At 42.7% G+C, this 27,957-nt stretch overlaps 2 protein-coding genes and 1 long non-coding RNA gene across 5 annotated transcripts; 1 reads left to right on the top strand and 2 right to left on the bottom strand.

Annotated features, from left to right (window-relative positions):
• The first annotated feature begins 51 nt into the window (after positions 1-51).
• On the top strand, positions 52-27,957 carry LOC117466112 (uncharacterized). Its single transcript, XR_004554239.2, has 5 exons — positions 52-113; positions 1,998-2,070; positions 5,973-6,045; positions 12,721-12,793; positions 27,218-27,957. It is a non-coding gene; the product is annotated as an uncharacterized lncRNA (long non-coding RNA).
• Positions 4,648-5,974, bottom strand: LOC117466103 (uncharacterized). 2 transcript variants are annotated; one of them, XM_034109254.1, is made up of 4 exons: positions 5,816-5,974; positions 5,610-5,718; positions 5,386-5,460; positions 4,648-5,292 (listed from the first exon to the last, which is right to left on the bottom strand). In XM_034109254.1, the coding sequence occupies exons 1-4, from the start codon at positions 5,892-5,894 to the stop codon at positions 4,980-4,982; spliced, it is 576 nt and encodes a 191-aa protein (XP_033965145.1). In that variant the 5' UTR covers positions 5,895-5,974; the 3' UTR covers positions 4,648-4,979. The 2 variants fall into 2 exon arrangements, with proteins under 2 accessions (XP_033965145.1, XP_033965147.1); XM_034109256.1 differs by having other exon boundaries at positions 5,610-5,715.
• On the bottom strand, positions 11,421-12,720 carry LOC117466104 (uncharacterized). Of its 2 annotated transcripts, none has more exons than XM_034109257.2 (4): positions 12,564-12,720; positions 12,358-12,466; positions 12,135-12,209; positions 11,421-12,041 (listed from the first exon to the last, which is right to left on the bottom strand). In XM_034109257.2, exons 1-4 carry the CDS (start codon positions 12,640-12,642, stop codon positions 11,753-11,755), a joined length of 552 nt encoding a protein of 183 aa, XP_033965148.1. In that variant the 5' UTR covers positions 12,643-12,720; the 3' UTR covers positions 11,421-11,752. The 2 variants fall into 2 exon arrangements, with proteins under 2 accessions (XP_033965148.1, XP_033965149.1); XM_034109258.2 differs by having other exon boundaries at positions 12,358-12,463.

Genomic DNA, 27,957 nt, shown 5'->3' with positions numbered 1-27,957 from the left:
GTGATAATGATTGTCGCGTGACCAAAGTCCCGCCTACAAGACACCTGATTGGCCAGCCCCAAACCAACCGCTGTCCTGTTAACAGTCATAACAACTTCGTGAAGACTTTTGTGGTAAGAAATTAACCAATACATCACAATTCAGATATAAGATAATATGAATGTTACACTCTTATTAAATAGTGTTCTTATTACCTTTACAAAAATACATTGCCATTTTTAAACTTGTAAGGTCGTATATCCAAAAAGTAAACCAATGTATATTGCATTTAATGTTGCAAATTATTGGTATTTCACTTATGAGAACTTATGTTTGATTTCCCTAAATTATTTGAAAAATATTTAAAATTAATGACATTTTAAACCCAGAGCTGTAGGTATTCAATCTTAAAATGTTAACTATTCATATTTTTTCTGATGTTATTTGGTCATTTGTTTAAGGAAAAAAAACATTTGCATGATAATAAAAAAGATGCTGTTTTTAAGATGAAGCTGGTACACATTTATCAACTTTCCGTCATTATGGCTCGATAAATACACCAAACTCTAACCACAGCTGCCACGAGGCATGGTTCATATTTAATCTCTAGCTGTGTAAAACTCTTCAATCTTAGGTTCTTGCTTTTGCAGACAAAACGTCAGAAGTATGCCAGATAATATGTAGAAAAACACAGGATGCAGGATCAGATGTGGAACATTTATTTGTTAAAATATCTCATGGTTTCACAACAAGTTTTTAAATTAATAAATAGCTCAATACCTTTTCTCAGGACTATTACCATGAATTTGTATACAGTAACTAACTTGTTAACATTGATAAATACATTTGGTAATAAATACATGAATACTTCGATAAGCACTGTTCAATTAACTAATAAATAACTTCACTCTTAATGCATTTAACAGAACTAAATATTAAACATAATAATTTAACATCATCTTCAAGTGCTATTTGAAAGGGCTATTATCTTGAACTCCTTGATGAATTCACTCCTCGCTGGAGGTGGAGGCGATGCTACTCGTTGCTCGACTCGTTGCTCGACTCGTTTCTGAAAGGGTTTCACCAGCAGGTATCTCCGATGTTAAGGAGAAGGAGAGAGAAGAGGGTGAGGAAGAGGGAAAAGAGGGTGAGGAAATGAAGGGAGGAAGAGGGAAATGAGGACGAGGAAGAGGGAAAAGTGGATGAGGAGAGAGGAGTGGGGGATGAGGAACGAGGAGGAGTGGAGGATGCTGCAGTGGATGTTATGATGGACAGCAGGGAGACAGTAGATGATGCTGGGGCCGTAGACAAAGCAGCATCCCTAGCTGTTGCGTTACTGTGAGAAAGATAAGAGAAAACATATGAGACAACAAGTTTGGGGTTGAAGGGTTGAACAATGAGTGTAAAGGAACGGTAATAATGAACTTACTTGAATGCTCTGATCTTGAGAAGAACCCAGGGAGACCTCAGGTAGCTGCAGAAATAACCTTTCTCTGTCTGAAAGCTGCAAGAATGACAAACAAATTACACATTGGTGATAACAAGACATTTTTTCTTAGAATGCAAGCTTTTTTTAACACTTTCCGACTGTTTTCTTGATTTATAAATGATTAATTATTTGACTTTGAACAAACAGAAGTGCTCTTGGTACTTACATGATGGCTGTGACACATGGAGGGTTAGGCATCTGGGTTTTGTACCCAATGATTGGATCAGTTATCTGCTTTCTGCTGACTGTTGTACAGCAGGAATCCAGCTTTTCTGCTAAACATGAATGGAAACATGTACGAGTTAATAATAAATACAATAAAATGGTTCACAGGATGAAAAGTCCTTTATAAAATCAGCATCTTAGTCTTACCTGCCGATCCATACTGAGCCATCACGACCAGGGCGATGGTGACCAGAACTCCCTTGAACATGCTTCCACAGTTTTCCATTTACAAGAAGGGTAAAATATATTAAATTAAATAGATAAATACTTAATAAAGTGCTAAATGTTGCTCTTTCTTCTCCAGAGGGCTTGGTGAACTGACAAATGTCTGGAGCCATCCGATATTTAAGGCCTGGAAAGCAGAAGCGGTACCTCCGGTTAGTCATCTTTCTACTTTGTTTCCACTCCTCTCTCTCTTAGTTTTAATGAATGACACGCCAATTACGCGGGACTTCCAAAAAATGACTTTCATAGCATTTAGTTTTGGAAAATCTTAAAATGCGTTTAATAGTTTAGCTATACATTGATTACACTGACAACAGCAATTCCCCCTTCTCACTTGTTTTTATTGATATTAAATATAAGAAGCATTTTGTCCTGGTGCACTACACATTTCTGACTGCGTTTGTTACTTTCCATATTCTGCTTCTACAGTTTCGCAAAACTATGTGTCTCCAAATTTGGTGATTTGGAGATCTGATAAACTGACAAATGATTTATGGGTTTTGAAAAACTCCTAAAAAGCTAAATCAACAATATAAAAAGTCCTCTTGGCTCAACTGGAACATTCATCATCACAGAGCTCATGAAGAATTTCATTTTTGGAGACAGCCTGCTGTTGCTCAAAGGACATCAACGCTGAAAACATAGCATCATTTTGTGGAATATGATACATTGATGTTGATTAAACTTCCCAAGAGTTTATACACAATTTAAAATTAGCACAACTTTAATCTGCAGTAAAATGCAACCAAAGCTACACATAAATACAGTTTATACACATCAGCAGATATCAGTAGATGTCAGCGGTAATGATTGTCGCGTGACCAAAGTCCCGCCTACAAGACACCTGATTGGCCAGCCCCAAACCAACCGCTGTCCTGTTAACAGTCATTACAACTTCGCGAAGACGTTTGTGGTAAGAAATTAGCCAATAGAGTGGCGAAGTCACGCCCATCTACTTCCGGTCCATGGGACCTTATTCCGGAAAAATTATGTATTGAAGTCAATGGAGAGAGAAAACGTATCTTTCGATCCCGTTTAAATTGTGCCACAAATTACACATATGATGTTTGTTAATCTTAAAAAAACATTTCCATGTCAAAAAAGTCACAGTTTGTGGTAAAACTGTTGAAATATAAGACTATGAAAAATACGCAACTAGAAAGACTACAAATCCCAGAGTCGCGTAAGTGATGTCATAATTGTTTTCCTCCGCTAAATATAAGAGATAGCTAAGATCAGCGCCATAATCATATAGATAGAATCTATCTATATGATGCTGGCTAAGATAAGATAACTTTAACAAGATGCCTGTGTGCTTAGTACCAGGTTGTTATCATACCAGCAATGGGTCTTGCTCGTTCTTTCGCTTCCCGTCTGATGAAAGGACCAGGAGTGGCTGGATCAAGTTAGCTACCTAGCTAGTAGCTAGCACGTTAGTTAGCATTACAGCCTTAGCCTTGTCATTTGTATTAGCTTAACATGAAGTAACCCAAAATGTTAAACAGTAAGAGTAGTCGTCATATTTCGTGAACCCTTTGAAGAGTACTGTCACACCGGTGTGATCATTCTATTATACACCATTTAAGCCCGGGGGATAAATGCTAACACTAACGCTACATTAGCACCGGCGATCTGTTCTACTTCATGCTATCTGCACAAATGGTTGACATTAAACATTAAAAGATCAGGCAGTTCAAAGGAAGGCAGGCAGGCAGCTTTGCATGACATTCTTCTGGACGTCTTTCATTGTGGTGATAGTGAGGGTAGTCAATCACTTTTTTGACAAGACAGTAGTGACGGCCATCTTGGTGACGTGTGTTGTTGTGAGAGTCTGCTAGACCAGAGATGTAGTTCATTAAGCATTTCACACAAACATTTTTGTTACTTCACAGTTTTACGGAATTTTTTTTTTTTTTTTACTGGCAAAATTATCTTTTAAATTGACAAACATCATATGTGTAATTCGTGGCACAATTCAAACGGGATCGAAAGATAATCTTTCTCTCTCCATTGACTTCAATACAATTTTTTCCGAAATAAGGTCCCATGGAGGTCCACCGGAAGGGGAGGGACTTCGTCACTCTATACATCACAATTCATATAAGATAATATGAATGTTACACTCTTATTAAATAGTGTTCATATTACCTTTAAGAAAATACTGTTGAATAACTTAAACAAAACTTTAGCTAGCGTTACATGTTTATGCCGCTAAAAACAAGTTAGCTAGTCAGCTGGAAGCTAATGTTAGCATCAGCTAACATCTAGCTAAAACATTTTATTGCCATTTTTAAACTTGTGAGGTCGTATATCCAAAAAGTAAACCAATGTATATTGCATTTAATGTTGCAAATTATTGGTATTTCACTTATGAAATTGTGAAAACTTATGTTAGGTTTCCCTAAATTATTTGCAACATATTTTAAATTAATTTGAATTAATGACATTTTAAACCCAGAGCTGTAGGTATTCAATCTTAAAATGTTAACTATTTTATATTTTTTCTGATGTTATTTAGTCATTTGTATAAGTAGTTTTAAGACAGGAAACTATCAACTTTCTGTCATTATGGCTCGATAAATACACCAAACACTAACCACAGCTGCCACGAGGCATGGTTCATATTTAATCTCTAGCTGTGTAAAACTCTTCAATCTTAGGTTCTTGCTTTTGCAGACAAAACGTCAGAAGTATGCCAGATAATATGTAGAAAAACACAGGATGCAGGATCAGATGTGGAACATTTATTTGTTAAAATATCTCATGGTTTCACAACAAGTTTTTAAATTAATAAATAGCTCAATACCTTTTCTCAGGACTATTACCATGAATTTGTATACAGTAACTAACTTGTTAACATTGATAAATACATTTGGTAATAAATACATGAATACTTCTATAAGCACTGTTCAATTAACTAATAAATAACTTCACTCTTAATGCATTTAACAGAACTAAATATTAAACATAATAATTTAACATCATCTTCAAGTGCTCTTTGAAAGGGCTATTATCTTGAACTCCTTGATGAATTCACTCCTCGCTGGAGGTGGAGGCGATGCTACTCGTTGCTCGACTCGTTGCTCGACTCGTTGCTCGACTCGTTGCTCGACTCGTTTTCTGAAAGGGTTTCACCAGCAGGTATCTCCGATGTTAAGGAGAAGGAGAGAGAAGAGGGTGAGGAAGAGGGAAAAGAGGATGAGGAAGAGGGAAATGAAGACGAGGAAGAGGGAAAAGTGGATGAGGAGAGAGGAGTGGGGGATGAGGAACGAGGAGGAGTGGAGGATGCTGCAGTGGATGTTATGATGGACAGCAGGGAGACAGTAGATGATGCTGGGGCCGTAGACAAAGCAGCATCCCTAGCTGTTGCTTTACTGTGAGAAAGATAAGAGAAAACATATGAGACAACAAGTTTGGGGTTGAAGGGTTGAACAATGAGTGTAAAGGAACGGTAATAATGAACTTACTTGAATGCTCTGATCTTGAGAAGAACCCAGGGAGACCTCAGGTAGCTGCAGAAATAACCTTTCTCTGTCTGAAAGCTGCAAGAATGACAAACAAATTACACATTGGTGATTAGTAATTTTGTCTTAGAATGCAAGCTTTTTTTTAACACTTTCCGACTGTTTTCTTGATTTAGAAATTATTAATTATTTGACTTTGAACAAACTGAAGTGCTCTTGGTACTTACATGATGGCTGTGACACATGGAGGGTTAGGCATCTGGGTTTTGTACCCAATGATTGGATCAGTTATCTGCTTTCTGCTGACTGTTGTACAGCAGGAATCCAGCTTTTCTGCTAAACAGGAATGGAAACATGTACGAGTTAATAATAAATACAATAAAATGGTTCACAGGATGAAAAGTCCTTTATAAAATCAGCATCTTAGTCTTACCTGCCGATCCATACTGAGCCATCACGACCAGGGCGATGGCGACCAGAACTCCCTTGAACATGCTTCCACAGTTTTCCATTTACAAGAAGGGTAAAAGATATTAAATTAAATAGATAAATACTTAATAAAGTGCTAAATGTTGCTTTTTCTTCTCCAGAGGGCTTGGTGAACTGACAAATGTCTGGAGCCATCCGATATTTAAGGCCTGGAAAGCAGAAGCGGTACCTCCGGTTAGTCATCTTTCTACTTTGTTTCCACTCCTCTCTCTCTTAGTTTTAATGAATGATACGCCGATTACGGGGGACTTCCAGAAAATGACCAACGGAACTTTCTTCATAGCGTTTAGTTTGGAAAATCAAGTCAGGGTTTTTCGTTATTGTCTGATAGCGGGGGTGATAGGGAATCCCTCTCAGGCCCAAGGTCACCCTAAAGCCACCGGTGTTACGGCCTATAGGATTTTGGACCCCAAAGCAAAAGACTGGAGAGAGATGGTCGATAAACAAAAAGCTTTATTCAAGCAGAGAACAAAAAATACGGCAGTGGAGTCAGGAAGTTGGCTGGCAAAAATCAAAACAATAATCCAAACAACGAGGAGAGCAGCGAGACACACCGGAGGGTCGAAACACAGAGGAATTATCTGGCAGGGAAGTGGCATGAGGACCGGGCTTTTATCTCTACAGGTGAAGAGGTGAGTGGAAACAGGTGTGCCTCGTCTGCTACTGGGAGGAGCCAGCCAACTCCCTGTCACACACCAGCCCTGCAGAGGAAAACAGAGAAGAGAGGGGTGAGACAGGAAATAGCACACAAAAGCACACAACAAAAATACAACTAAACAGAATCATAACAGTACTCCCCCCTCAACGGACGCCTCCTGGCGTCCTACCAGGCCTGTCCGGGTACCTCTCATAAAAGTCCCTAAGGAGAGCAGGGTCCAAAATCAGGGAGCGGGAGACCCATTGACGCTCCTCTAGTCCGTACCCCTCCCAATCCACCAAGTACTGGAACCCCCGGCCTCGCCTTCGTACATCCAACAACCGCTGGACGGTGAAAGCAGGATGATTGTCAATACTCCGGGGGGGAGGAGGGGGCTCGGCCGGAGGGCTCAGAGGACTGAGGAAACTGGTTTGAGAAGTGAGACATGAAATGATGGGTGGACATTCAAGGCAGCAGGCAGCTTGAGCTTAACCACAGCGGGGTTAATAATCCGTTCAATGACAAACGGGCCAATGTACCTGGGTGCCAGTTTGCGGGAGTCAGTCTGGAGTGGCAGATCACGGGAGGACAGCCAGACCTTCTGACCGGGCTGGTAGTCCGGGGCTGGAGTGCGATGGCGGTCTGCAAGCCTCTGGTTGCGAGCAGCAGTGCGAACGAGAGCTGCCCGAGCTTCATGCCAGACTCTGCGGGCCCGCCGAAGATGCCCCTGTACTGAGGGGACTGCCACATCCCTCTCCTGGGCGGGGAAGAGAGGGGGTTGGAACCCAACAGAAGCCATGAATGGAGACATTCCTGTGGCGGAGCAAACCAGGGAGTTGTGGGCATATTCAACCCAAGGCAGGTGGGAGGCCCAGGAGACTGGATGGTGAGAAGAGACATAGCGAAGGGCTGCCTCCAGGTCCTGATTCGCACGCTCAGTCTGGCCGTTGGTCTGCGGGTGGTAACCTGATGACAGACTGGCCGACGCCCCCAATGCCTGGCAAAAGGCCTTCCAGACTCGAGAGGCAAATTGCGGACCCCTGTCAGAAACAATGTCCAGAGGAATGCCATGCAATCTAAAAACATGCTGGGTGATTAGTGTAGCAGTCTCCAGAGCAGAAGGTAACTTAGGTAGGGGAACGAAGTGTACGGCCTTGGAGAAGCGGTCAACAATCGTCAGGATAACTGTATTTCCTTCCGATGGGGGAAGACCCGTCACGAAGTCCATGGCGATGTGAGACCAAGGCCGATGATGAATGGGAAGAGGGCGGAGAAGACCAGCAGGGGCGCGGTGGGATGCCTTACTGCGGGCGCAGATGGAGCAGGCGGCGACATACTTCTTGGCGTCAGAGTACATGGAGGGCCACCAGAAGCGTTGTTGGATGAGGCCTAGAGTCCGAAGTGCTCCTGGATGGCAAGCTATCTTCGAATCATGTCCCAACTGGAGCACTGAAGATCTGGCGTGCGGTGGAACGAACAGCCGACCCGGTGGACAACCCTCAGGAGCTGGATGGTCCTCTTGTGCCTCCAGGACCACCCTCTCAACCTCCCACCTGGCTACTCCCACCACACAGGAGGATGGAAGAATGGTTCCTGCGGATGGCTCCTCAACCGGAGGAGCGAACTGACGTGACAGGGCATCTGCCTTGATGTTCCGTGAGCCTGGCCGATAGGTGAGGGTGAAGCTGAACCGGCCCAGAAAAAGTGCCCATCGAGCCTGGCGAGAGTTGAGCCTGCGAGCAGAACGGAGATAAGCTAAGTTTCTGTGGTCCGTCCATACCACAAACGGATGAGTTGTGCCTTCAAGCCAGTGCCTCCATTCCTGCAGGGCTAAGACTACTGCCAGAAGCTCCCGATTTCCCACATCATAGTTTCTTTCTGCCGGGGAGAGCCGGCGGGAAAAGAAGGCGCAGGGATGCAACTTCTGGTCGGAGGCTGAGCGCTGGGAGAGGACTGCCCCTACACCAGTGTCGGAGGCATCCACTTCGACCACGAAAGGGGCTGAAGAATCAGGGTGAGATAACACAGGAGCAGAGGAAAACAAACACTTCAACATAGCAAAAGCAGCCTCAGCTTCAGATGACCACACAAAGGGAACTTTAACTGAGGTGAGCTTGGTGAGTGGGGCGGCTGCTCGACTATAGTCACGAATAAACCTGCGGTAAAAGTTGGCAAAACCAAGAAACCTTTGGAGTTGCTTTCTCGTTGTAGGAGTGGGCCATTCGGCCACTGCCATGACTTTGGCAGGGTCGGCTCTGACCTGTCCCTTCTCCACCACAAAACCCAGGAATGAAACAGAGAAAACATGAAAGGCACACTTCTCAGCCTTAACATAGAGTCTGTTCTCCAGAAGTCTCTGCAGCACCAACCTCATGTGTTGGACATGTTCTTGGGGGTCACGAGAGAAATGAGGATATCATCAAGATACACAAAGACAAATCTGTTAAGCATATCACGAAGGACATCGTTAATGAGTGTCTGAAACACAGCAGGGGCGTTAGTTAACCCAAAAGGCATAACTAAATGTTCAAAATGTCCCAGGGGCGTCTTAAACGCAGTCTTCCACTCGTCTCCCTCCCTTATCCTAACTAGGTGGTAGGCATTTCGGAGGTCCAACTTAGAGAAGATGGTGGCTTGATGGAGGAAACCAAAAGCTGAGTCTATGAGCGGAAGAGGATACTTATTCTTTACAGTAATGTCATTCAAGCCCCTGAAATCAATACAGGGGCGTAGAGTCTTATCCTTCTTGTCAACAAAAAAAAACCCTGCCCCCAATGGAGAGCGAGAAGGGCGAATGAGACCAGTAGCAACAGAGTCAGTGATATAGGTCTCCATGGCCTCCCTCTCCGGCTTGGAGATATTATAAAGTCTGCTCGAAGGCAAGGGAGCACCGGGGAGCAAGTCAATGCCACAGTCCTAAGGTCGATGAGGTGGTAGAGACAGGGCACGATCCTTGCTGAAAACCTCCTGGAGGTCATGATACTCAGAGGGAACTGACGTGAGGTCAACAGGTCAGGGGGGAACAGGTTTTGAAGTAACAGTGGTGGGTATGGCAGAGTGTAAACAGTGAGAGTGGCAGAACAAACTCCAATTGACGATGGATAAGGTGGCCCAGTCTATGTGTGGGTTGTGGAGTTTAAGCCAGGGGAGACCTAACACCAGCGGAGAAAGGGGTGAGGGAATGAGATACAGGGAAATGGTCTCGTGATGATTACCTGAGAGTAACAATGACACTGGGGCAGTACGGTGAGTTACACGGGCAAGAAGCCTACCATCAAGGGAAAAAATGTTCTTGGGCTCGGGAAGGAGTTCTGAGGGGAGATTAGACTGGAAAACCAGGTCAGAGTCAATACAATTTTCATCAGCCCCTGAATCAACTAAGACTTGGAGAGGAAGGGAAACTTGAGAACTAGAAACCGTACCCCTTAACTGGAGACGATTAGCGTGGGAAGGGGAGACAGAAGTATGGCTCACCAGCGCCCCTCCCACGGCTGCTGAGCCTGCTCTTTTGGCCGAGCGGAACAGTTGGCTCGAATGTGGCCAGCCTGACCACAGTATATGCAGAGCCTCTGGAGGAAACGGCGTTCCCGTTCAGCAGGTGAAAGCCTCATTCTCCCCAGCTGCATAGGCTCCTCTGGGCTTAGGGATGAGGAGACGGTGGGTGGGTCCCGGTAGGAGAAAGGCTCCAGGCGTTGGTGAGGAGGTGCAGACTGTCCAGGCGGACATGGTGACTTGGGTTGGGAAAAGGGGAGAGGGAATCTCTGCCTGTCTGTTCTCTCCCTACGCCTCTCACGGAGGCGTAAGCGAATGGCCAAAGAAATTAACTCCTCAAGGGACGAAGTCTCATCTCGAGCAGCTAGCTCGTCCTTTAACTCCTCGTTTAATCCACGGGAAAAAACTATCTGTAGAGCCGTCTCATCCCACCCGCTCTCTGCTGCGAGAATGCGGAAATCAACTGAGTAAGTGGAGACTGACTCAGAACCCTGGCGTAAAGAAAGGAGCCGATTACCAGCCTCCTTACCCTGAAGCGGGTGGTCAAAAACTCGATACATCTCGGTCTCAAACGCAGGAAAGGAGTTATAGATAGCTGGGTTACTCTTGGCTATGGCTACCGCCCATGCAGCTGCTTTACCCGATAACAAACTCATAACGAAAGCTACTCTAGTTCTGTCAGAGGAGTAAGTTAAAGGCTGCTGATCAAAAACTATGGAGCACTGGTGAAGAAACTGACTGCATGTCCCTGAATCACCTGAATACCTCACAGGGGTGGGGATGAATGGTTCACGGGGTTGGCCGGGATGAATGACTGGAATCTCAGGAGCTGGAGGCGGTGGCGCAGGAGCTGGAGCCGTCAGAGTGTTGAGCTGGGTGAAAGACTGGTCCAAGCGGCCGCTGAGTTGAGTGAAACCGGTATTAAGGTTGTGGAGGGATTCCATGATACTTTGTAGGGCTTGTTCGTGCTGCCCCACACGAGCTCCCTGTGTCGAAATAGCTTGCTTCAATCTCTCAGTCTCTGCGGGGTCCATGCTTTGGCCAGATAATTCTGTTACGGCCTATAGGATTTTGGACCCCAAAGCAAAAGACTGGAGAGAGATGGTCGATAAACAAAAAGCTTTATTCAAGCAGACATTTTAAACCCAGAGCTGTAGGTATTCAATCTTAAAATGTTAACTATTTTATATTTTTTCTGATGTTATTTAGTCATTTGTATAAGTAGTTTTAAGACAGGAAACTATCAACTTTCTGTCATTATGGCTCGATAAATACACCAAACACTAACCACAGCTGCCACGAGGCATGGTTCATATTTAATCTCTAGCTGTGTAAAACTCTTCAATCTTAGGTTCTTGCTTTTGCAGACAAAACGTCAGAAGTATGCCAGATAATATGTAGAAAAACACAGGATGCAGGATCAGATGTGGAACATTTATTTGTTAAAATATCTCATGGTTTCACAACAAGTTTTTAAATTAATAAATAGCTCAATACCTTTTCTCAGGACTATTACCATGAATTTGTATACAGTAACTAACTTGTTAACATTGATAAATACATTTGGTAATAAATACATGAATACTTCTATAAGCACTGTTCAATTAACTATTAAATAACTTCACTCTTAATGCATTTAACAGAACTAAATATTAAACATAATAATTTAACATCATCTTCAAGTGCTCTTTGAAAGGGCTATTATCTTGAACTCCTTGATGAATTCACTCCTCGCTGGAGGTGGAGGCGATGCTACTCGTTGCTCGACTCGTTGCTCGACTCGTTTTCTGAAAGGGTTTCACCAGCAGGTATCTCCGATGTTAAGGAGAAGGAGAGAGAAGAGGGTGAGGAAGAGGGAAAAGAGGATGAGGAAGAGGGAAATGAAGACGAGGAAGAGGGAAAAGTGGATGAGGAGAGAGGAGTGGGGGATGAGGAACGAGGAGGAGTGGAGGATGCTGCAGTGGATGTTATGATGGACAGCAGGGAGACAGTAGATGATGCTGGGGCCGTAGACAAAGCAGCATCCCTAGCTGTTGCTTTACTGTGAGAAAGATAAGAGAAAACATATGAGACAACAAGTTTGGGGTTGAAGGGTTGAACAATGAGTGTAAAGGAACGGTAATAATGAACTTACTTGAATGCTCTGATCTTGAGAAGAACCCAGGGAGACCTCAGGTAGCTGCAGAAATAACCTTTCTCTGTCTGAAAGCTGCAAGAATGACGAACAAATTACACATTGGTGATTAGTAATTTTGTCTTAGAATGCAAGCTTTTTTTAACACTTTCCGACTGTTTTCTTGATTTAGAAATTATTAATTATTTGACTTTGAACAAACTGAAGTGCTCTTGGTACTTACATGATGGCTGTGACACATGGAGGGTTAGGCATCTGGGTTTTGTACCCAATGATTGGATCAGTTATCTGCTTTCTGCTGACTGTTGTACAGCAGGAATCCAGCTTTTCTGCTAAACAGGAATGGAAACATGTACGAGTTAATAATAAATACAATAAAATGGTTCACAGGATGAAAAGTCCTTTATAAAATCAGCATCTTAGTCTTACCTGCCGATCCATACTGAGCCATCACGACCAGGGCGATGGCGACCAGAACTCCCTTGAACATGCTTCCACAGTTTTCCATTTACAAGAAGGGTAAAAGATATTAAATTAAATAGATAAATACTTAATAAAGTGCTAAATGTTGCTCTTTCTTCTCCAGAGGGCTTGGTGAACTGACAAATGTCTGGAGCCATCCGATATTTAAGGCCTGGAAAGCAGAAGCGGTACCTCCGGTTAGTCATCTTTCTACTTTGTTTCCACTCCTCTCTCTCTTAGTTTTAATGAATGATACGCCGATTACGGGGGACTTCCAGAAAATGACCAACGGAACTTTCTTCATAGCGTTTAGTTTGGAAAATCAAGTCAGGGTTTTTCGTTATTGTCTGATAGCGGGGGTGATAGGGAATCCCTCTCAGGCCCAAGGTCATCCTAAAGCCACCGGTGTTACGGCCTATAGGATTTTGGACCCCAAAGCAAAGCATGGTCGATAAACAAAAAGCTTTATTCAAGCAGAGAACAAAAAATACGGCAGTGGAGTCAGGAAGTTGGCTGGCAAAAATCAAAACAATAATCCAAACAACGAGGAGAGCAGCGAGACACACCGGAGGGTCGAAACACAGAGGAATTATCTGGCAGGGAAGTGGCATGAGGACCGGGCTTTTATCTCTACAGGTGAAGAGGTGAGTGGAAACAGGTGTGCCTCGTCTGCTACTGGGAGGAGCCAGCCAACTCCCTGTCACACACCAGCCCTGCAGAGGAAAACAGAGAAGAGAGGGGTGAGACAGGAAATAGCACACAAAAGCACACAACAAAAATACAACTAAACAGAATCATAACAACCGGTCCTTTATCAGCACCTTTTAGAAATTAAAGCATTAACAAAGAAAACAGACAAACACCATGTTCGAACATAAGGATGCTCATAAGTGTACGTGGTACCAGAGCACCCTAGGCAGAAGGTCCATGATCGATTTCGTTATCGTATCATCGGACCTGAGGCCGTATGTTTTGGACACTCGGGTAAAGAGAGGGGCGGAGTTGTCAACTGATCACCATCTGGTGGTGAGTTGGGTCGAGTGGCGGGGGAAGCCTCTGGATAGACCTGGTAAGCCCAAACGTGTAGTTCGGGTGAACTGGGAACGTCTGGAGGAGGCCCAAGTTCAGGAGGCCTTCAACTCACACCTCCGGCGGAGCTTTTCGGGCATTCCTGTGGAGGTTGGGGACATTGAACCAGAGTGGTCGGTGTTCAAAGCCTCTATTGCCGAAGCCGCGGTGGGGAGCTGTGGTCTCAAGGTCTTAGGTGCCTCAAGGGGCGGTAACCCTCGAACCTCCTGGTGGACACCGGTGGTCAGGGAAGCCGTCCGACTGAAGAAGGAGGCCTTCAGGGATTTGTTATCCCGGGGGACTCCCGAAGCAGTTGCAAGGTACCGACAGGCCCGAAGGGCAGCAGCCTCATCCGTGGCCGAGGCAAAGCAGCGGGTGTGGGAGAAGTTCGGAGAAGACATGGAGAAGGACTTTCGGGCGGCACCAAAGTTGTTCTGGAAAACTGTCCGACACCTCAGGAGGGGGAAGCAGGGAACCATCCAAGCTGTGTACAGTAAGGATGGGACGTTGTTGACCTCAACTGATGGAGTGTTGGGACGTTGGAAGGAACACTTTGAGGAACTCCTGAACCCGACAACTCCGCCCTCTATGTTAGAGGCAGAGCTGGAGTATGACGGGGGATCAACGCCAATCTCCCGGGGGGAGGTCACTGAGGTCGTCAAACAACTCCACAGTGGCAAAGCCCCGGGGGTGGATGAGATCCGCCCGGAAATGCTGAAGGCTCTGGGTGTTGAGGGACTGTCATGGTTGACACGTCTCATCAACGTTGCGTGGAAGTCGGAAACAGTACCGAAGGAGTGGCAGACCGGGGTGGTGGTTCCCCTTTTTAAAAAGGGGGATCAGAGGGTGTGTGCCAATTACAGAGGCATCACACTACTCAGCCTCCCCGGGAAAGTTTACTCCAAGGTACTCGAAAGGAGGGTCAGGCCGATTGTCGAACCTCAGATTGAGGAGGAACAATGCGGATTCCGTCCTGGTCGTGGAACGACGGATCAGCTTTTTACTCTCGCAAGGATCCTGGAGGGGGCCTGGGAGTACGCTTATCCGGTCTACATGTGTTTTGTAGACTTGGAGAAGGCGTATGACCGGGTTCCCAGGGAGTTACTGTGGGAGGTGCTGCGGGAGTATGGGGTGAGGGGGTCTCTACTCAGGGCCATCCAATCTCTGTACTCCCAAAGCGAGAGCTGTGTCCGGGTCCTCGGCAGTAAGTCGGACCCATTTCCGGTGAGGGTTGGCCTCCGCCAGGGCTGCGCTTTGTCACCAATCCTGTTTGTAATATACATGGATCGGATTTCGAGGCGTAGTCGTGGGGGGGGGGGTCTGCAGTTCGGTGGACTAAGGATTGCACCACTGCTTTTTGCAGATGATGTGGTTCTGATGGCTTCATCGGTCTGCGACCTTCAGCACTCACTGGATCGGTTCGCAACCGAGTGTGAAGCGGCTGGGATGAGGATCAGCACCTCCAAATCTGAGGCCATGGTTCTCAGCAGGAAACCGATGGACTGTCCACTCCAAGTAGGGAATGAGTCCTTACCCCAAGTGAAGGAGTTCAAGTATCTCGGGGTCTTGTTCTCGAGTGAGGGATCAATGGAGCGTGAGATGGGCCGGAGAATCGGAGCAGCGGGATCGGTATTGCAGTCGCTTTACCGCACCGTTGTGACGAAAAGGGAGCTGAGCCGGAAGGCAAAGCTCTCTGTCTACCGGGCCATTTTCGTTCCTACCCTCACCTATGGTCATGAAGGATGGGTCATGACCGAAAGAACGAGATCGCGGATACAAGCGGCCGAGATGGGTTTCCTCCGCCGGGTGGCTGGTGTCTCCCTTAGAGATAAGGTGAGAAGTTCGGTCATCAGGGAGGGACTCGGAGTTGAGCCGCTCCTCCTTCGCGTCGAAAGAAGCCAGTTGAGGTGGTTCGGGCACCTAGTTAGGATGCCACCTGGGCGCCTCCCTAGGGAGGTGTTCCAGGCACGTCCAGCTGGGAAGAGACCAAGGGGTAGACCTAGGACCAGGTGGAGGGATTATATCTCTTCGCTGGCCTGGGAGCGCCTTGGGATCCCCCAGTCAGAGCTGGTTGATGTCGCCAGGGAAAAGAAAGTTTGGGGCTCTCTGCTGGAACTGCTACCCCCGCGACCCGACCACGGATAAGCGGGAGAAGATGGATGGATGGATGGACAAAGAAAACATTAGCAAGGCAAGTTAGTCTGGCCTGTTTTGAAACAATTAAACATTTCTACCAACAACGCCCTTAAGTTTCTCTCTGTAAGAGGAAAGGGCTTTACTTGTGGTTTGACATCTTTTGTGGCAATAATGTCAAGTCATTTTGCAATCATTCCTCATAGGCGTTGCTACAGTGTGAGGTCGCAATGGGCTTGCACTGTGACTCAGACTTTACTCAACGTGGATGACCATACATTACATACTGTGTTCAGAAATGTGTGGTGTAGTGCTCAATAGCCCTGCAAGAGAATTTACTCTTTGACAAAGTAGTATTCGCATATCAGAGAGGCACATTGATTCTCTTTATTGAACTAAAAGCTTTTAAAATGTCATTTCTGGCACTAGTTACGCAGAGAAGGGAAAGCTCACACCTAGAACTGCACCATAGACGTAGAGGAAGTACTGAATGAGGACACATGCTGCTCATTCAACCAAATAAAAAGATGACCAGGAGTTGCATCAGAATAAAAGCAGAACCTTAAACGCTTAGTATACTTTCGATTCATTGTGTTCTCCTAATATCTCAATGAAAAGAAACAGCGTCTTTGGGTGCATTTTCTCTACTTAAAACAGGCCAACCTGCAGTTTAAGACCAACTTGTTCCTAAAGGTTTCGAACAAAACGACTGCATGATTAAAAATGATGCACCCTGCTGACCATTTCTTTGTTTGGGTGTGGTATCTGAGTTGGTGATTCATTAAGAGCCAACTTAACCTCTTGATTCCTTTTTGTCCCCAAAGTATTTTATACTCGTTCATTGTCATCGTCTCTGTAGAAGGAGTGAGGCATACATGGGGTTTTGGTGACAGGACCTTTCTGAGAAATAGGTGTTGCATTGTGGTGAAGCAAAAAAAATGTGGTCGTATCAGAAAAACCTTGATATTTGTCTGAAACTATTTTGTGTGAGGAAAAAAGGCCATTAAAGTCAAAGCAAAACCATGAGACTTTTAAGGTATAAAGGTTGTGATTAAGTGATCAAGCTCTGAAAATGGATTACAAATGGGTGTGCTTTATTATATTCTTAGTGCCATCATAATTACACGCATTTCTCACATTGAATGGCCAATATTTCAGATTTGACAGTTTATCTAGCAGACAGAGATACAGACCGAGAAAATCAGTTGTCTTCAGATTCAAATTCCCCAAAATAAACCAAACATCCTTCCTACTTTCCTTTCAAACCACTTCCCATTCTCGGTTTTGTCTTACTTGCAAAGAGTTTCCCATTATAAAAATACTATTTGGAAAGGAAGCCTGAGCTTCATTTCTCAATCCAAGTCTAAAACTAATTTATCTTGAAAAATATTGGTATTGTGTAAGCAAAGAGCTGATACCAGGAGGAGTTGCATTCCTCAAATAGTGTCCTTTTAAGTGATGTGATTTCGCAATATTAAGTAGGACTGGGGCTATTTTAACCTTATCTTACATTCAATTAATGACATATTTAAAATGAGCAGCATGGAAGGAATGTGAAGCCTGTGTTTGACATTATTTAAAAACTCAAATGCAATTAATATGAGTCTAATTATTTGTTTTTGTCTCAACCTAATATAACAACGTCTACCTCTTTTCCTACCTTCCCTTTCTAAGTGAAACGTTTACAAAGAAGCAGATAACCTTTGGGAGGCTAAGAGATATCTGCTATGTTTATAACACCCTGTCTGTAGACTTCACAAGGTTTTCTTTTCTCTTTTAAGCAGCTTACATCCTCTGCATGAAACCATTCACGACTTTCCGTTCTCTTCTTTCAGTGCAGTGCAGAGTGAGTGACCATAGTCAACATTTAGAGATGCCAAACTGATTGAAAATAGACCCCTTTAAACCTATACTTTAGGGCTGAACGATTAATTGATTTTAAATCGAAATCGCGATTTGAAATGATACAATTATCAAATCGCAAAGCCTGCAATTTATTTATTTTCTTCTTGTGTGTCAGTCATCCACACCAATCAGAGGTGCTGTGCTCCACATGTACCAGCCATTGCTAACCAATCAGAAGTGGCCCATGATAGAAGGTGATAGACAGATTGATCCAATCACCTGCCAAGTATTTTTGAAAGTGCCTGCCCTTTCCAAATGGCTTCCAATGGAGCTTTCCTAGATAGTTTGGTGAAACAAAGCATCTGAGTCAGGTTAGTAATGCTCCATCACATGTTTCTATGACAGGCTGAATCTTAAACTGAAGCTTGACTTTAAAGCAACCCAATGGAAGTTTCATGTAAGTTTAGTTCTTTCACTCGTAGCTCGGGCTGCGGGGGTGCTAGAGACGGGAGCACGTTGATACGACCTTCCTAGCCGGAGATATGGCCGTATTTTACAATAAACTTCCGTTGGGTCGCTTCAAAACAAATATCGCAAATCGAATCGCAATATCTGTCAGAAAAATCGCAATTAGATTATTTCCCCAAATCGTGCAGCCCTACTATGCATGAGCAGTTCTATACTTTAATTTTCTGCAGAATGGCAACACTGAGTTGGCATTAAACATTAGGAGCCCTTTGTTTATACTGTGTGTATGACATTTTTTTATTTCACACATATTTCCACAGCTCCACAAATACTGAGTTGATGCTAGACTAATGCCTAGGAACATGCTTGAGTGATAAGTTCAGTGCTGGCCCCTGCATGCCTACCCATACATTTACAAAAGATGACTTTCTATTACGGAAAGGAAAAACAATGGGCCTTTGATGTCGATATATAATTAGAGGAAATATGAAGGGTATATTTCAAGCTTGTTATGTTATGTGTTATTTGTTTATTGGGCTGTTTTCAACTTTAATTGACTGAATTTATTTTATTATTTATTTTAAAAGTGGGCTTATTAACACATGAATACAGTTTAATATATTTGAACATATATATTTAAGAAGAGCAATATAAGACAAGCAGAAGTTTATTATACTTAATTCATTTTACCTTTTTTATTTGCTGAGTGAGGGCCGATTCAAAATGGTCCGCAGGCCGCATTTGGCCCCCGGGCTCTAGTTTGGATACCTCTGTTCTAAATGATATACATAATATATGAATATAAGAGGGTGATTAATGCAGCCGATAGCTAACCTTAGCTGAATATGTGACTAGTGTTGTAGATGATGGACTGTACTACAGACATAGAATTAAGATGCCTTGTAGCTGCTAACACATATCATTTTGCTTAATATCCATTGAGGTGAGGGACTTAAAGGTTTAGACTCCAGTGGGTCCCATCACTGAAGTTTGTGAACCACAGTTTTGATCAAATGTCAAATATGAAAAAGACATTTATTTCAATTAAAATGTACCTTTTGAAAATGAGGCTGCTTTAGTTTGACCTGTTCGTGTTACCATGGAACTGTATAATATCCTTTTATAGATGGATAGTTAGAAAACCAGATTAATAAATAGATGGTCGGGTTTGAAAGAAATATCATTCTACAGTGGAAACTAAAACGTGACATGGTTTCCTTATTCCAAGAAGGACAATATTTCGTGAAGCAGCTCACTTGCATCCTGCCATCCTTCCTCCAATATCTGCTTTAAGCTGTAGAAAATACAGAAAACAGGAAGTTTGATGACGGGGGTGCAGGGATGACGAGGTCACGTGCTGCACTGATCATACTCCAGTTCCATGAACCCAGCTTTGATATCAGCATTCAGTGTCTTACTAATGCTTTCAGTACTGAAGAATGATGTCATGCTCCTCACCTCTGTTTCACAGAATGTGACGGCCATTTTGTTCCTGGCAACTTGTCATTGAAACAACCAGACTGTCTGGGGCATGTTGAGACATCAAATAATCTCCTGGTAGTGGTCAGAAGATAAACTAAAAATAGTGCACACATCAGCATGTTTCACATTCATACCATGCTGCTGGTTGATCACATGTCTATTTCACACAATGTGAAATAATATTTTTTATACAAAGATTTACCTCTTTATAGCTGAGTTTACACAAGTGAGTGAATAACATAATTCTTGTAGCAAAACACATTTGATATAAAGAGTGTTTAAAATGAAAACCCATCCAAACTCAAGACCCACTTACTAGTTTTTTCCCAAATCACATGGTCTTCATCAGTACATAGAGACCATGTGATACAATTGAAAGCTATGGAAAAAGTAAGGGAACCTCGAGTCTGGATTGTTCGCAAACTATTTTTTCTAATGTCAAGAATGACACTTTTTAAAATTTGAGATATTTATGTTAGTTGGAAATGATGATGAATATGAAGACAACTTAATGGATCATTTCATTCCCAACCACATTGGGATAGCAGAAATCAGATTTAATCTTTATACAACTGAGAAAAATATAAAAATGAGACTTTTTCATCAAAATCAGAACCGGAATCAGAAATGGGTTTATTGCCAGGTAGGTTCACACATACGAGGAATTTGACTTGATGTCATGGTGCTGGAGCACATTCCTTAAAGCTGGCGTTACAGATCAGGGTTAGTGATAAACGTCAACAGGCTAGGCTAATAAGGTTAAATATCTTAGGAGTAAGAAAGAAATATTCCCTTACACATATGGGCCGGTAGCAGAGGGGAAGAAACTGTTTAGGTGGCGAGAGGTTTTGGTCTTGATGGAGCGCAGTCTCCTGCCAGAGGGGAGGGGGGTGAACAGTTTGTGTCCAAGGTGGCAGGGGTCGGCCACTATCTTCCCGCCTCAGGGTCCTGGAGGCGTGCAGGTGGTGGAGGGATGGCAGATTGCAGCCGATCACCTTCTCTGCAGAGCGGATGACACGCTGCAGCCTGCCCTTATCCTTGGCTGTGGCTGCAACGTACCAGATGGTGATGGAAGAGGTGAGGATGGACTCGATGATGGAGGTGTAGAAGTTCACCATCATCGTCTTTGGCAGGTTGAATTTCTTCAGCTGCCTCTGCTGTGCTTTTTTGATGGTCCTGGGCGATGATGGTGCCCAGGAGGCGGAAAGACTCCACAGCAGTTACTGGGGAGTCACACAGAGTGATGGGGGCGGGTGGGGCTGCGTTCTTCCTAAAGTCCACAACCATCTCCACTGCCTTGAGGGCGTTGAGCTCCAGGTGGTTGTCCCTGCACCAGGTCACCAGATGGTCCATCTCCACCTGTAGGCAGACCCCCCCCCCCCCACCAGAGATGAGTCCAATGAGGGTGGTGTCGTCTGCGAACTTCAGGAGCTTGACAGACTGGTGACTGGAGGTGCAGCTGTTGGTGTACAGGGAGAAGAGCAGAGGGGATAGAACGCAGCCTTGAGGGGAACCGATGCTGATGGTCCGGGGGTCAGAGACGTGTTTCCCCAGCCTCACGTGCTGCTTCCTGTCAGACAGGAAGGTGGAGACGGGCACGTGCAGCTGGGAGAGCTTGTCCTGCAGCAGAGCCAGGATGATCGTGTTGAAGGCGGAGCTAAAGTCCACAAACAGGATCCTGGCGTAGGTTCCTGCTGTGTCCAGGTGCTGGAGGAGGAAGTGAAGGACCATGTTGAGCGTCGTCCACAGACCTGTTGGCTCTGTAGGCGATCTGCAGGGGGTCCAGGAGTGGGTCTGTGATGGATTTCAGGTGGGACAGGACAAGGTTCTCAAAGGACTTCATAACCACAGAGGTCAGGGCGACGGGTCTGTAGTCATTTAATCCTGTGATCCTTGTTTTCTTGGGAACCGGGATGATGGTGGAGGTTTTGAAGCATGCTGGGACGTGGCATGTCTCCAGTGAAGTGTTGAAGATGTCTGTAAACACCGGAGACAGCTGATCAGCGCAGAGCTTCAGGGTGGAGGGGGAGACATTGTCAGGGCCAGCCGCTTTTCTGCTATCGAGTTTTCTAAAGACACAGTTTTCAAAAAGGCCATGAGAATCAATTCCATAATGATTTTTATTCAATGTCTTCTTTTCATTTTGTAATCCTATTCACTAATTTTGTATCTGAATCATTTGGAGGAGAACAAAACATAGGAGAATTTAAATGACAGTATAAAAGTATTTAATTTAAACACACACTGATTCTTCTGGCCACCTAAGGGCAGCCAAAACTAATTTAAATACAACATTGAAACTTCTCCTTTTTTTGTGGATGTGATGCACTTGTTACAGTCGCTCCTTTCAGCGCATTATTCACTGACTTTAGGTCTGATAAATCTTTTGTCTGATGATGTGTCTATGGTGCAGTTAGTGTAGATTTCTATATATTAGTAATGTCCCTCAGAAAAGTGTGACCTGTGTAGTTTTTTCACTTCAGTATGATTTCACTTGACATTTTATTTCATTATTATTCATTTAATCAGTTATTTACTTGCATAATGATATTTTCTGGAGACCTGAAAGATCTTTAGTCTGGGCCTGTGTGTTTCATATATCACCAAAATGAAAAATACAATTGTATGGAAACAACAGACATCAGTGGTTGTAATTACAGGTCAGTGGCTTTATCGCCCTCAAGTGGGGGAAATGATACCTGCGGCCAAAGTGACCACATTTAGAAAAGAGTAAAGTTCTATAAGGAAAGTTTACGACAAGAAAACTAGTTGGCTCTGAGGTTTACAGAATGCATGTTGGAATATTATACGACAGCTGGATTACCAATTGAAAGCGGGGGCTGCTCTTGAATCAAGTATTTACTCATTCCAAAGAGGGACCAATCGAAGCCCAAAAGTATAGTAACCTGCATATCATGTAATAATAATACTAAATTATATTTATATAGCGCTTTTCTCTAACTCAAAGACGCTTTACAGTTGGGGGGAGGGTAGACAAACAAGGACAGGCAAAAACAACAAAACAAAACCAAACAAAAAATTATAATAAATGAATAAAACAAAACAAATAAAATAAGATAAGCAGAAAGGGCAGTCATGAGGAAGTTGATTTGGGGGGGGTTTATGGGTATACAGAGTTGAAGAGATGAGGCTTGAGGCGGGACTGGAACAGGGTGAGGGACTCAGACTCACAGAGGTCTTGGGGGAGGGAGTTCCAGAGCTTCGGGGCTGCCACAGAAAAGGCTCTGTCCCCAAAGCTCCGGAGTTTGGCCTTGGGGATGGAAAGCAAACCGGCTGAGGAGGATCTGAGGGACCGGGGGCTTGGTAGAGGATGAGGAGGTCAGTGAGGTAGGGGGGGGCAGATGGTTGAGGGCAGATGGTTGAGGACTTTGTAAGTGAGGACCAGGAGTTTTGGATGCGGTGAGAAACGGGAAGCCAGTGGAGTTCTTTGAGGGTGATGTGATGCCATGATTTCCTGTGGGTGTAGAAATGTATTCGAGCTTACACAAGAACTGGGTGATACTGCACCATGCTAACCATGATGGCCCAATAATTACAATGCTAAAGTACAAACAGTTTCTTATAAATCTAAATGTATATACATGTAGGGTAACTATAATAAGTATTGCCTTTCTATGTAGAATTGGCAATATTTAAAGATACTTTTTAATGGGATTAACATAATCTAAACATGTTCGTTCTTAGTTTGCCTGGCTTTAAATTCAGTTATAATTATAATTCTGGTTTTTATTTTTTCAGTCTTTATTTCGACAGATTAAAAAATAACAAATGTGAAAAACAGAATACCGTATTGTTATAATACAGTATTTATCCACATTCATGGTAATATTTGTATATTCAACAAAAAAAACAAAAAAAGTCTTCATATTAATAATAATAATAAATCATATGTGTCCGAAAGTGAGCAGGAGGAAGCAAATTCTTATTAATTCCCACCCCTTACTTGATCAATGATTGTCCTTTAAATCATTATGCAAGTTATTCCTACATACATTTACATTTATACATATACAATAATGTTAAGCATCTGTTTTAACTACAGTCTCTGGTTTACACAGCCTTCATGCTAAATGCACTTTAATACAGGGGTATCTCCTCTTGCACTTTAGGTATCTCTTGTATCTTCTCTTGCACTTTATATGTCGTTGCTGCTATATTGTATCACCATGTCATAAATACTTGTGTACTCTTTTGCACTTTTTGCATATCATGTATTTTGTTTTTGCTATATTTGTAAAATGTAATTTTCTTAAATGTTTTATGTGAGGGACTGCTAATGGAAATTAGCTCAAAGCTAAATCTGGCACTGTTTGATACATTTGAATGTTTTAAGTGTTCATTACTGTGCATTGTCCCTGCCAAATAAACAATTAAATGAAAAATGAAAATGAAGCAACAGCATTTTTAAATATCACAACTTGTGATCAGCCCAAAACTCCTCTTCCTCTTTCTTGTTGCTTCATCTCGTCTTTTCACCATGACACAGGGTTTCTGTGGGTTCTCTATAAAAGCGATAACATGCCACTTGGCTAACCTGTTTCAAGGTTTTAGTGTAAAAAAAGCCGATGGTCTTACTTAAATAGAGCCCTTAACTGTCGGTGCAAACTGATTTAGATCAAATGTTTTTTGCATTTCACTGTTGCAAAAGTTTCATTTTACTTTCAGATAGTACAAAAAATGTCATATAGGTAAATAATAATACGACGATTAAATGAAAACCAAAGAACCGTTATGTGACTGCAGTTTTTCCCCTGGATGGAGTCATAGCAGCGGGGCTAACAAAATGTGAGCGCGGAGTGCGTGGAATTTTTTAGTGTGTGCGCATGCGCCTCGCCAATATGTTTCTATGTGTCTGCCCGCACAAGAAAGGCTCTTGAGGCCTAGTACATACAGTGGCAATGTCTCAAGATTTAGCAAAATACACCTTTATTGAACATACAGTAACACAAATACTACAAATCCACATAACAAACAATCAAAAAGCGTCTGTGCCTCCCCCCTCTCCACCTCTTATCCCCAAGCAGGATCATTTAATGCTTTCCTTCAGCTCTGAAATGGACAGCTTTCCCGCGTATCGGTGGCGCGCAAAGTTGCCACGAGCGCTAGGGGGCGCCACTTATTATTTTAATTAAAAAATATTAGCACCGCCGCTATTTGTAGATAGGGGAAACACTGGACTGGAATACAAACATGAAAATGAAATGACTGGAGGTGATTAAAAGAAGCTTGAAGTTTATCGCTTTCTCATACAATTTCATTCCCGGCTATTACAGTTCCTACAGTAGAAAGGAAAGGCCATTTTCTGAAAAGACACATTTACATACAGATTTGTCATATATATTTCTGTCCTAAATCCTTCTGTAGTTTAAGGCAAGATATGTATCAGGATAAGATAACTGAAAGATAGAGTGTTTTTGATATTGACTGGAGATTATCTTCTTTTCAGCTCAATTTTAAAGCTTTAAGGCACCTTCATCTGGCTTTTTTTCATCAGAAAATGTGACAGCATTTATTTAATTGGCAATGTGTCCACTACTGACATCAGTTAGCTTATTTTAAGGCGGATAAACTATTTAAATGCAACATTTTAAGCAAATTAATTTCCCTAACCGCATGAGGAACAACCTCAGTTTTAATTGAAATTGATTTCTGAAACAGTCCCCAGTTATATGCTTATTTACATATTGCATATATAATATAAATATATAATCTGTCAGAGCAAGGATATTCAAACCCTTGGAATAACTGATTTATTTGGCCACTTGACAAGTTGTAAACACAACGCTGACAACTTCATATGATGAACCTTTTTAGGAAATGGTTGCTTATTAAGTTGCTTTTCCCAGAAAAAACTAATGTAGTTCTCAACTAAATACAAAGGCACCCATTCCCTGTTCTCACTGTGAACTTATTTATAGTAATCAATCTGAAACTATTGGCTTTTGTTTTATTTAAACAGCCATATAAGATTATTCATGGTAAGAAAGGGAGTACCAAGAGCTTGAGTAATTCATAAAAAGACACCATAAAACACATGTATGTCATTACAAGTATATACAAAGCAAAGTAAGTAAAGACAGTTATTAATAAATCTTACTGACTCATCACACAGTTCTTCTAGATTCACTGTTTCCATTTGTACTGCACACTCGCCAGAGAAAACCCCAATCATGCATATCAGAAAATCAAGATTCAGTCACATTCACTCAAATGAATACAACGCTAGCATAATTAATAGAGTATACAGTATATAGATTTTTTCTCAAGGGAATTGTTGTTTTTTCTTCATTTGGCACCACATGATACTCACCGGGTTCAGATGTTTTTCGAGCCATTTTGGTTTCACACAATACATTTGACCGCTTGTAATAATCCTCGAATCAGGAAACGGAAATAAAACAATAAAACATGTTCATTTCCTACAATTCAGTGCATGAAAGGCTTTGAACTCCACTGGTGAACATACATTTACTACTTTAAGTACAATTGAAGTAATTTTACATTTAAAAAAACTCACCTTTTCAGGTTGACTTTTAATGCTGTGTACTTTAGTTAAATATTGTTTAATTAACTCCATTGTAATTTTGCTTATTTTATTTATCTATTTGTATCACTGTTAAGTGCCTTTGAGCACCTAAAGTGCTTTATCACTGTGGGTTTTCTCCGGAAGTTTTTCCTTGTACGATGTGAGGGTCTAAGGACAGAGGGTGTCGTATTGTCATACTGATATTCTGTACACACTGTGAAGACCACTGAGACAAATGTAACATTTGTGATATTGGGCTATATATATAAACATTGATTGATTGATTGATTGATTGATTGATTGATTGATTGATTGATTATCATTGAAATGTTTTATCATTATTAATACTAGATCTGCATACTTGTTCCTCTGATTACTTAACCCTTATGTTGTGTTCGGGTCTCCCGTGACCCGTTTCAAGTTAAAATGATAATAACTACGCTCTAGTTTTTTGTATCGGAACAAGGCTTCATGATATCCTCCACAACAGCTATATAAACACTACAAAACAGATTTTGACCATTTTTGCCAAGTCTGAAGGTCTCTAAAAAAAAAAGAGTATAATTTGGTGTTCGGGTCTGGGGAGACCCAGCAGAATTGTTTTGGGTGACTCGAGGTCAAATTTGGCCCAATCAAGATTCATCTTTGACTTCAGACACCCCTCCCCCACGGCCCGACCCCCTTCATCCACTGTAACAATAATTGTTCCCAACATGCACCTGGTCTCCCCTCCCTCTGCCCCCCTCCCCCTCCCCCCACGGGAACTCGACCTTTCTCAAAGATGTACACTATGTACACTAGTCTAACACTTGAACCTGAACACACACATGTGGTATAAATGTGGTGTGATGTGTTTTGGGGTCATAAAATAAAATTACAACAGGTTTGTGCGGTTATGAATGCATTATAGGTTAGTTATGATGTAGTTAAAACAATATTGGATGATAGTCATTTTTTGTGTATGTTTTGGACTGAGATAAATCATGGGTCAAAATTGACCCGCGAACACATGAACGGTAACAGCTTTCGAACACAACAGAACGGTTACATTTGAATAACAGTTTATTTCCTTTTTCAGGATTAAGACGAAGTGAAGCAAGTGGAGGAGAAATTGCTGCGATGTCGCTGAGTGTGTTCGGGTCTCCTGAGATACGTCAGAACTAGAATAACATTTGACATTAGAGATGACAGCAGAGATGGACTTACTTGTAGGCATCGTGCCTGCAGCCGCGTCGCTGTGTCTGCTTATAGCAATGCTTGATTGGATTAATCTTAGGTTGACTGAAGCGTTTGCAGCATTTAATGTGTATCTTAGGTTCCCAGAGACCATGGCATCATCTTATGTTTTGTTTTGTCCAACCAACAAGCTAAAAATATATTTTAGAAGAAAATGCTGACTGATGTATGTAGCATCACTCACTCTGACACTTGTTTGGAAAGGAGGATATTAAAACACTGCAAAACAATTATTTATGTGTCCACTTGGTGGCAGCACAAACACGTTTTGAACACATCAGTGACAAGTTGATATGATTAACATTTTTGGCAGTCTTATTTAGCTGCTGAAGAGCATTTTTTTAATCCACCTTGCAGAAAAAACTAATTTGGTTTGAACTAAATAAAAAGCCCCCACCCTCACTGTACAATTAAATTAATGAAAGTAAACAATCTGAACCTTTTGGCTTTGGTTTCATTTAAGCGGCCTTTTCAGATATTCAACGTAAGAATCAAGAGCTTGGGTAATTCATAATATGACTCCCTTCATAAAACACATGAATGTAATTACAAGTACTCATTCAGAGAGGGGTTGTGTCTCCA

Source organism: Pseudochaenichthys georgianus, chromosome 20 (assembly GCF_902827115.2).
Source record: "Pseudochaenichthys georgianus chromosome 20, fPseGeo1.2, whole genome shotgun sequence".
Classification (NCBI taxonomy): Eukaryota; Metazoa; Chordata; class Actinopteri; order Perciformes; family Channichthyidae; genus Pseudochaenichthys; species Pseudochaenichthys georgianus.
This window is presented reverse-complemented; position numbering and strand designations above follow the sequence as displayed.

Excerpts from the sequence above, each read along its gene's own strand:
- LOC117466103 (XM_034109254.1), bottom strand. The coding sequence starts at position 5,894 with ATGGAAAACTGTGGAAGCATGTTCAAGGGAGTTCTGGTCGCCATCGCC. Across the intron at positions 5,461-5,609 it reads CCATGTGTCACAGCCATCAT|CTTTCAGACAGAGAAAGGTT; the intron begins GTAAGTACCAAG and ends TCATTCTTGCAG. Across the intron at positions 5,293-5,385 it reads CTCAAGATCAGAGCATTCAA|TAAAGCAACAGCTAGGGATG; the intron begins GTAAGTTCATTA and ends TCTTTCTCACAG.
- LOC117466104 (XM_034109257.2), bottom strand. The coding sequence starts at position 12,642 with ATGGAAAACTGTGGAAGCATGTTCAAGGGAGTTCTGGTCGCCATCGCC. Across the intron at positions 12,467-12,563 it reads GGCTCAGTATGGATCGGCAG|CAGAAAAGCTGGATTCCTGC; the intron begins GTAAGACTAAGA and ends ATTCCTGTTTAG. Across the intron at positions 12,042-12,134 it reads CTCAAGATCAGAGCATTCAA|TAAAGCAACAGCTAGGGATG; the intron begins GTAAGTTCATTA and ends TCTTTCTCACAG.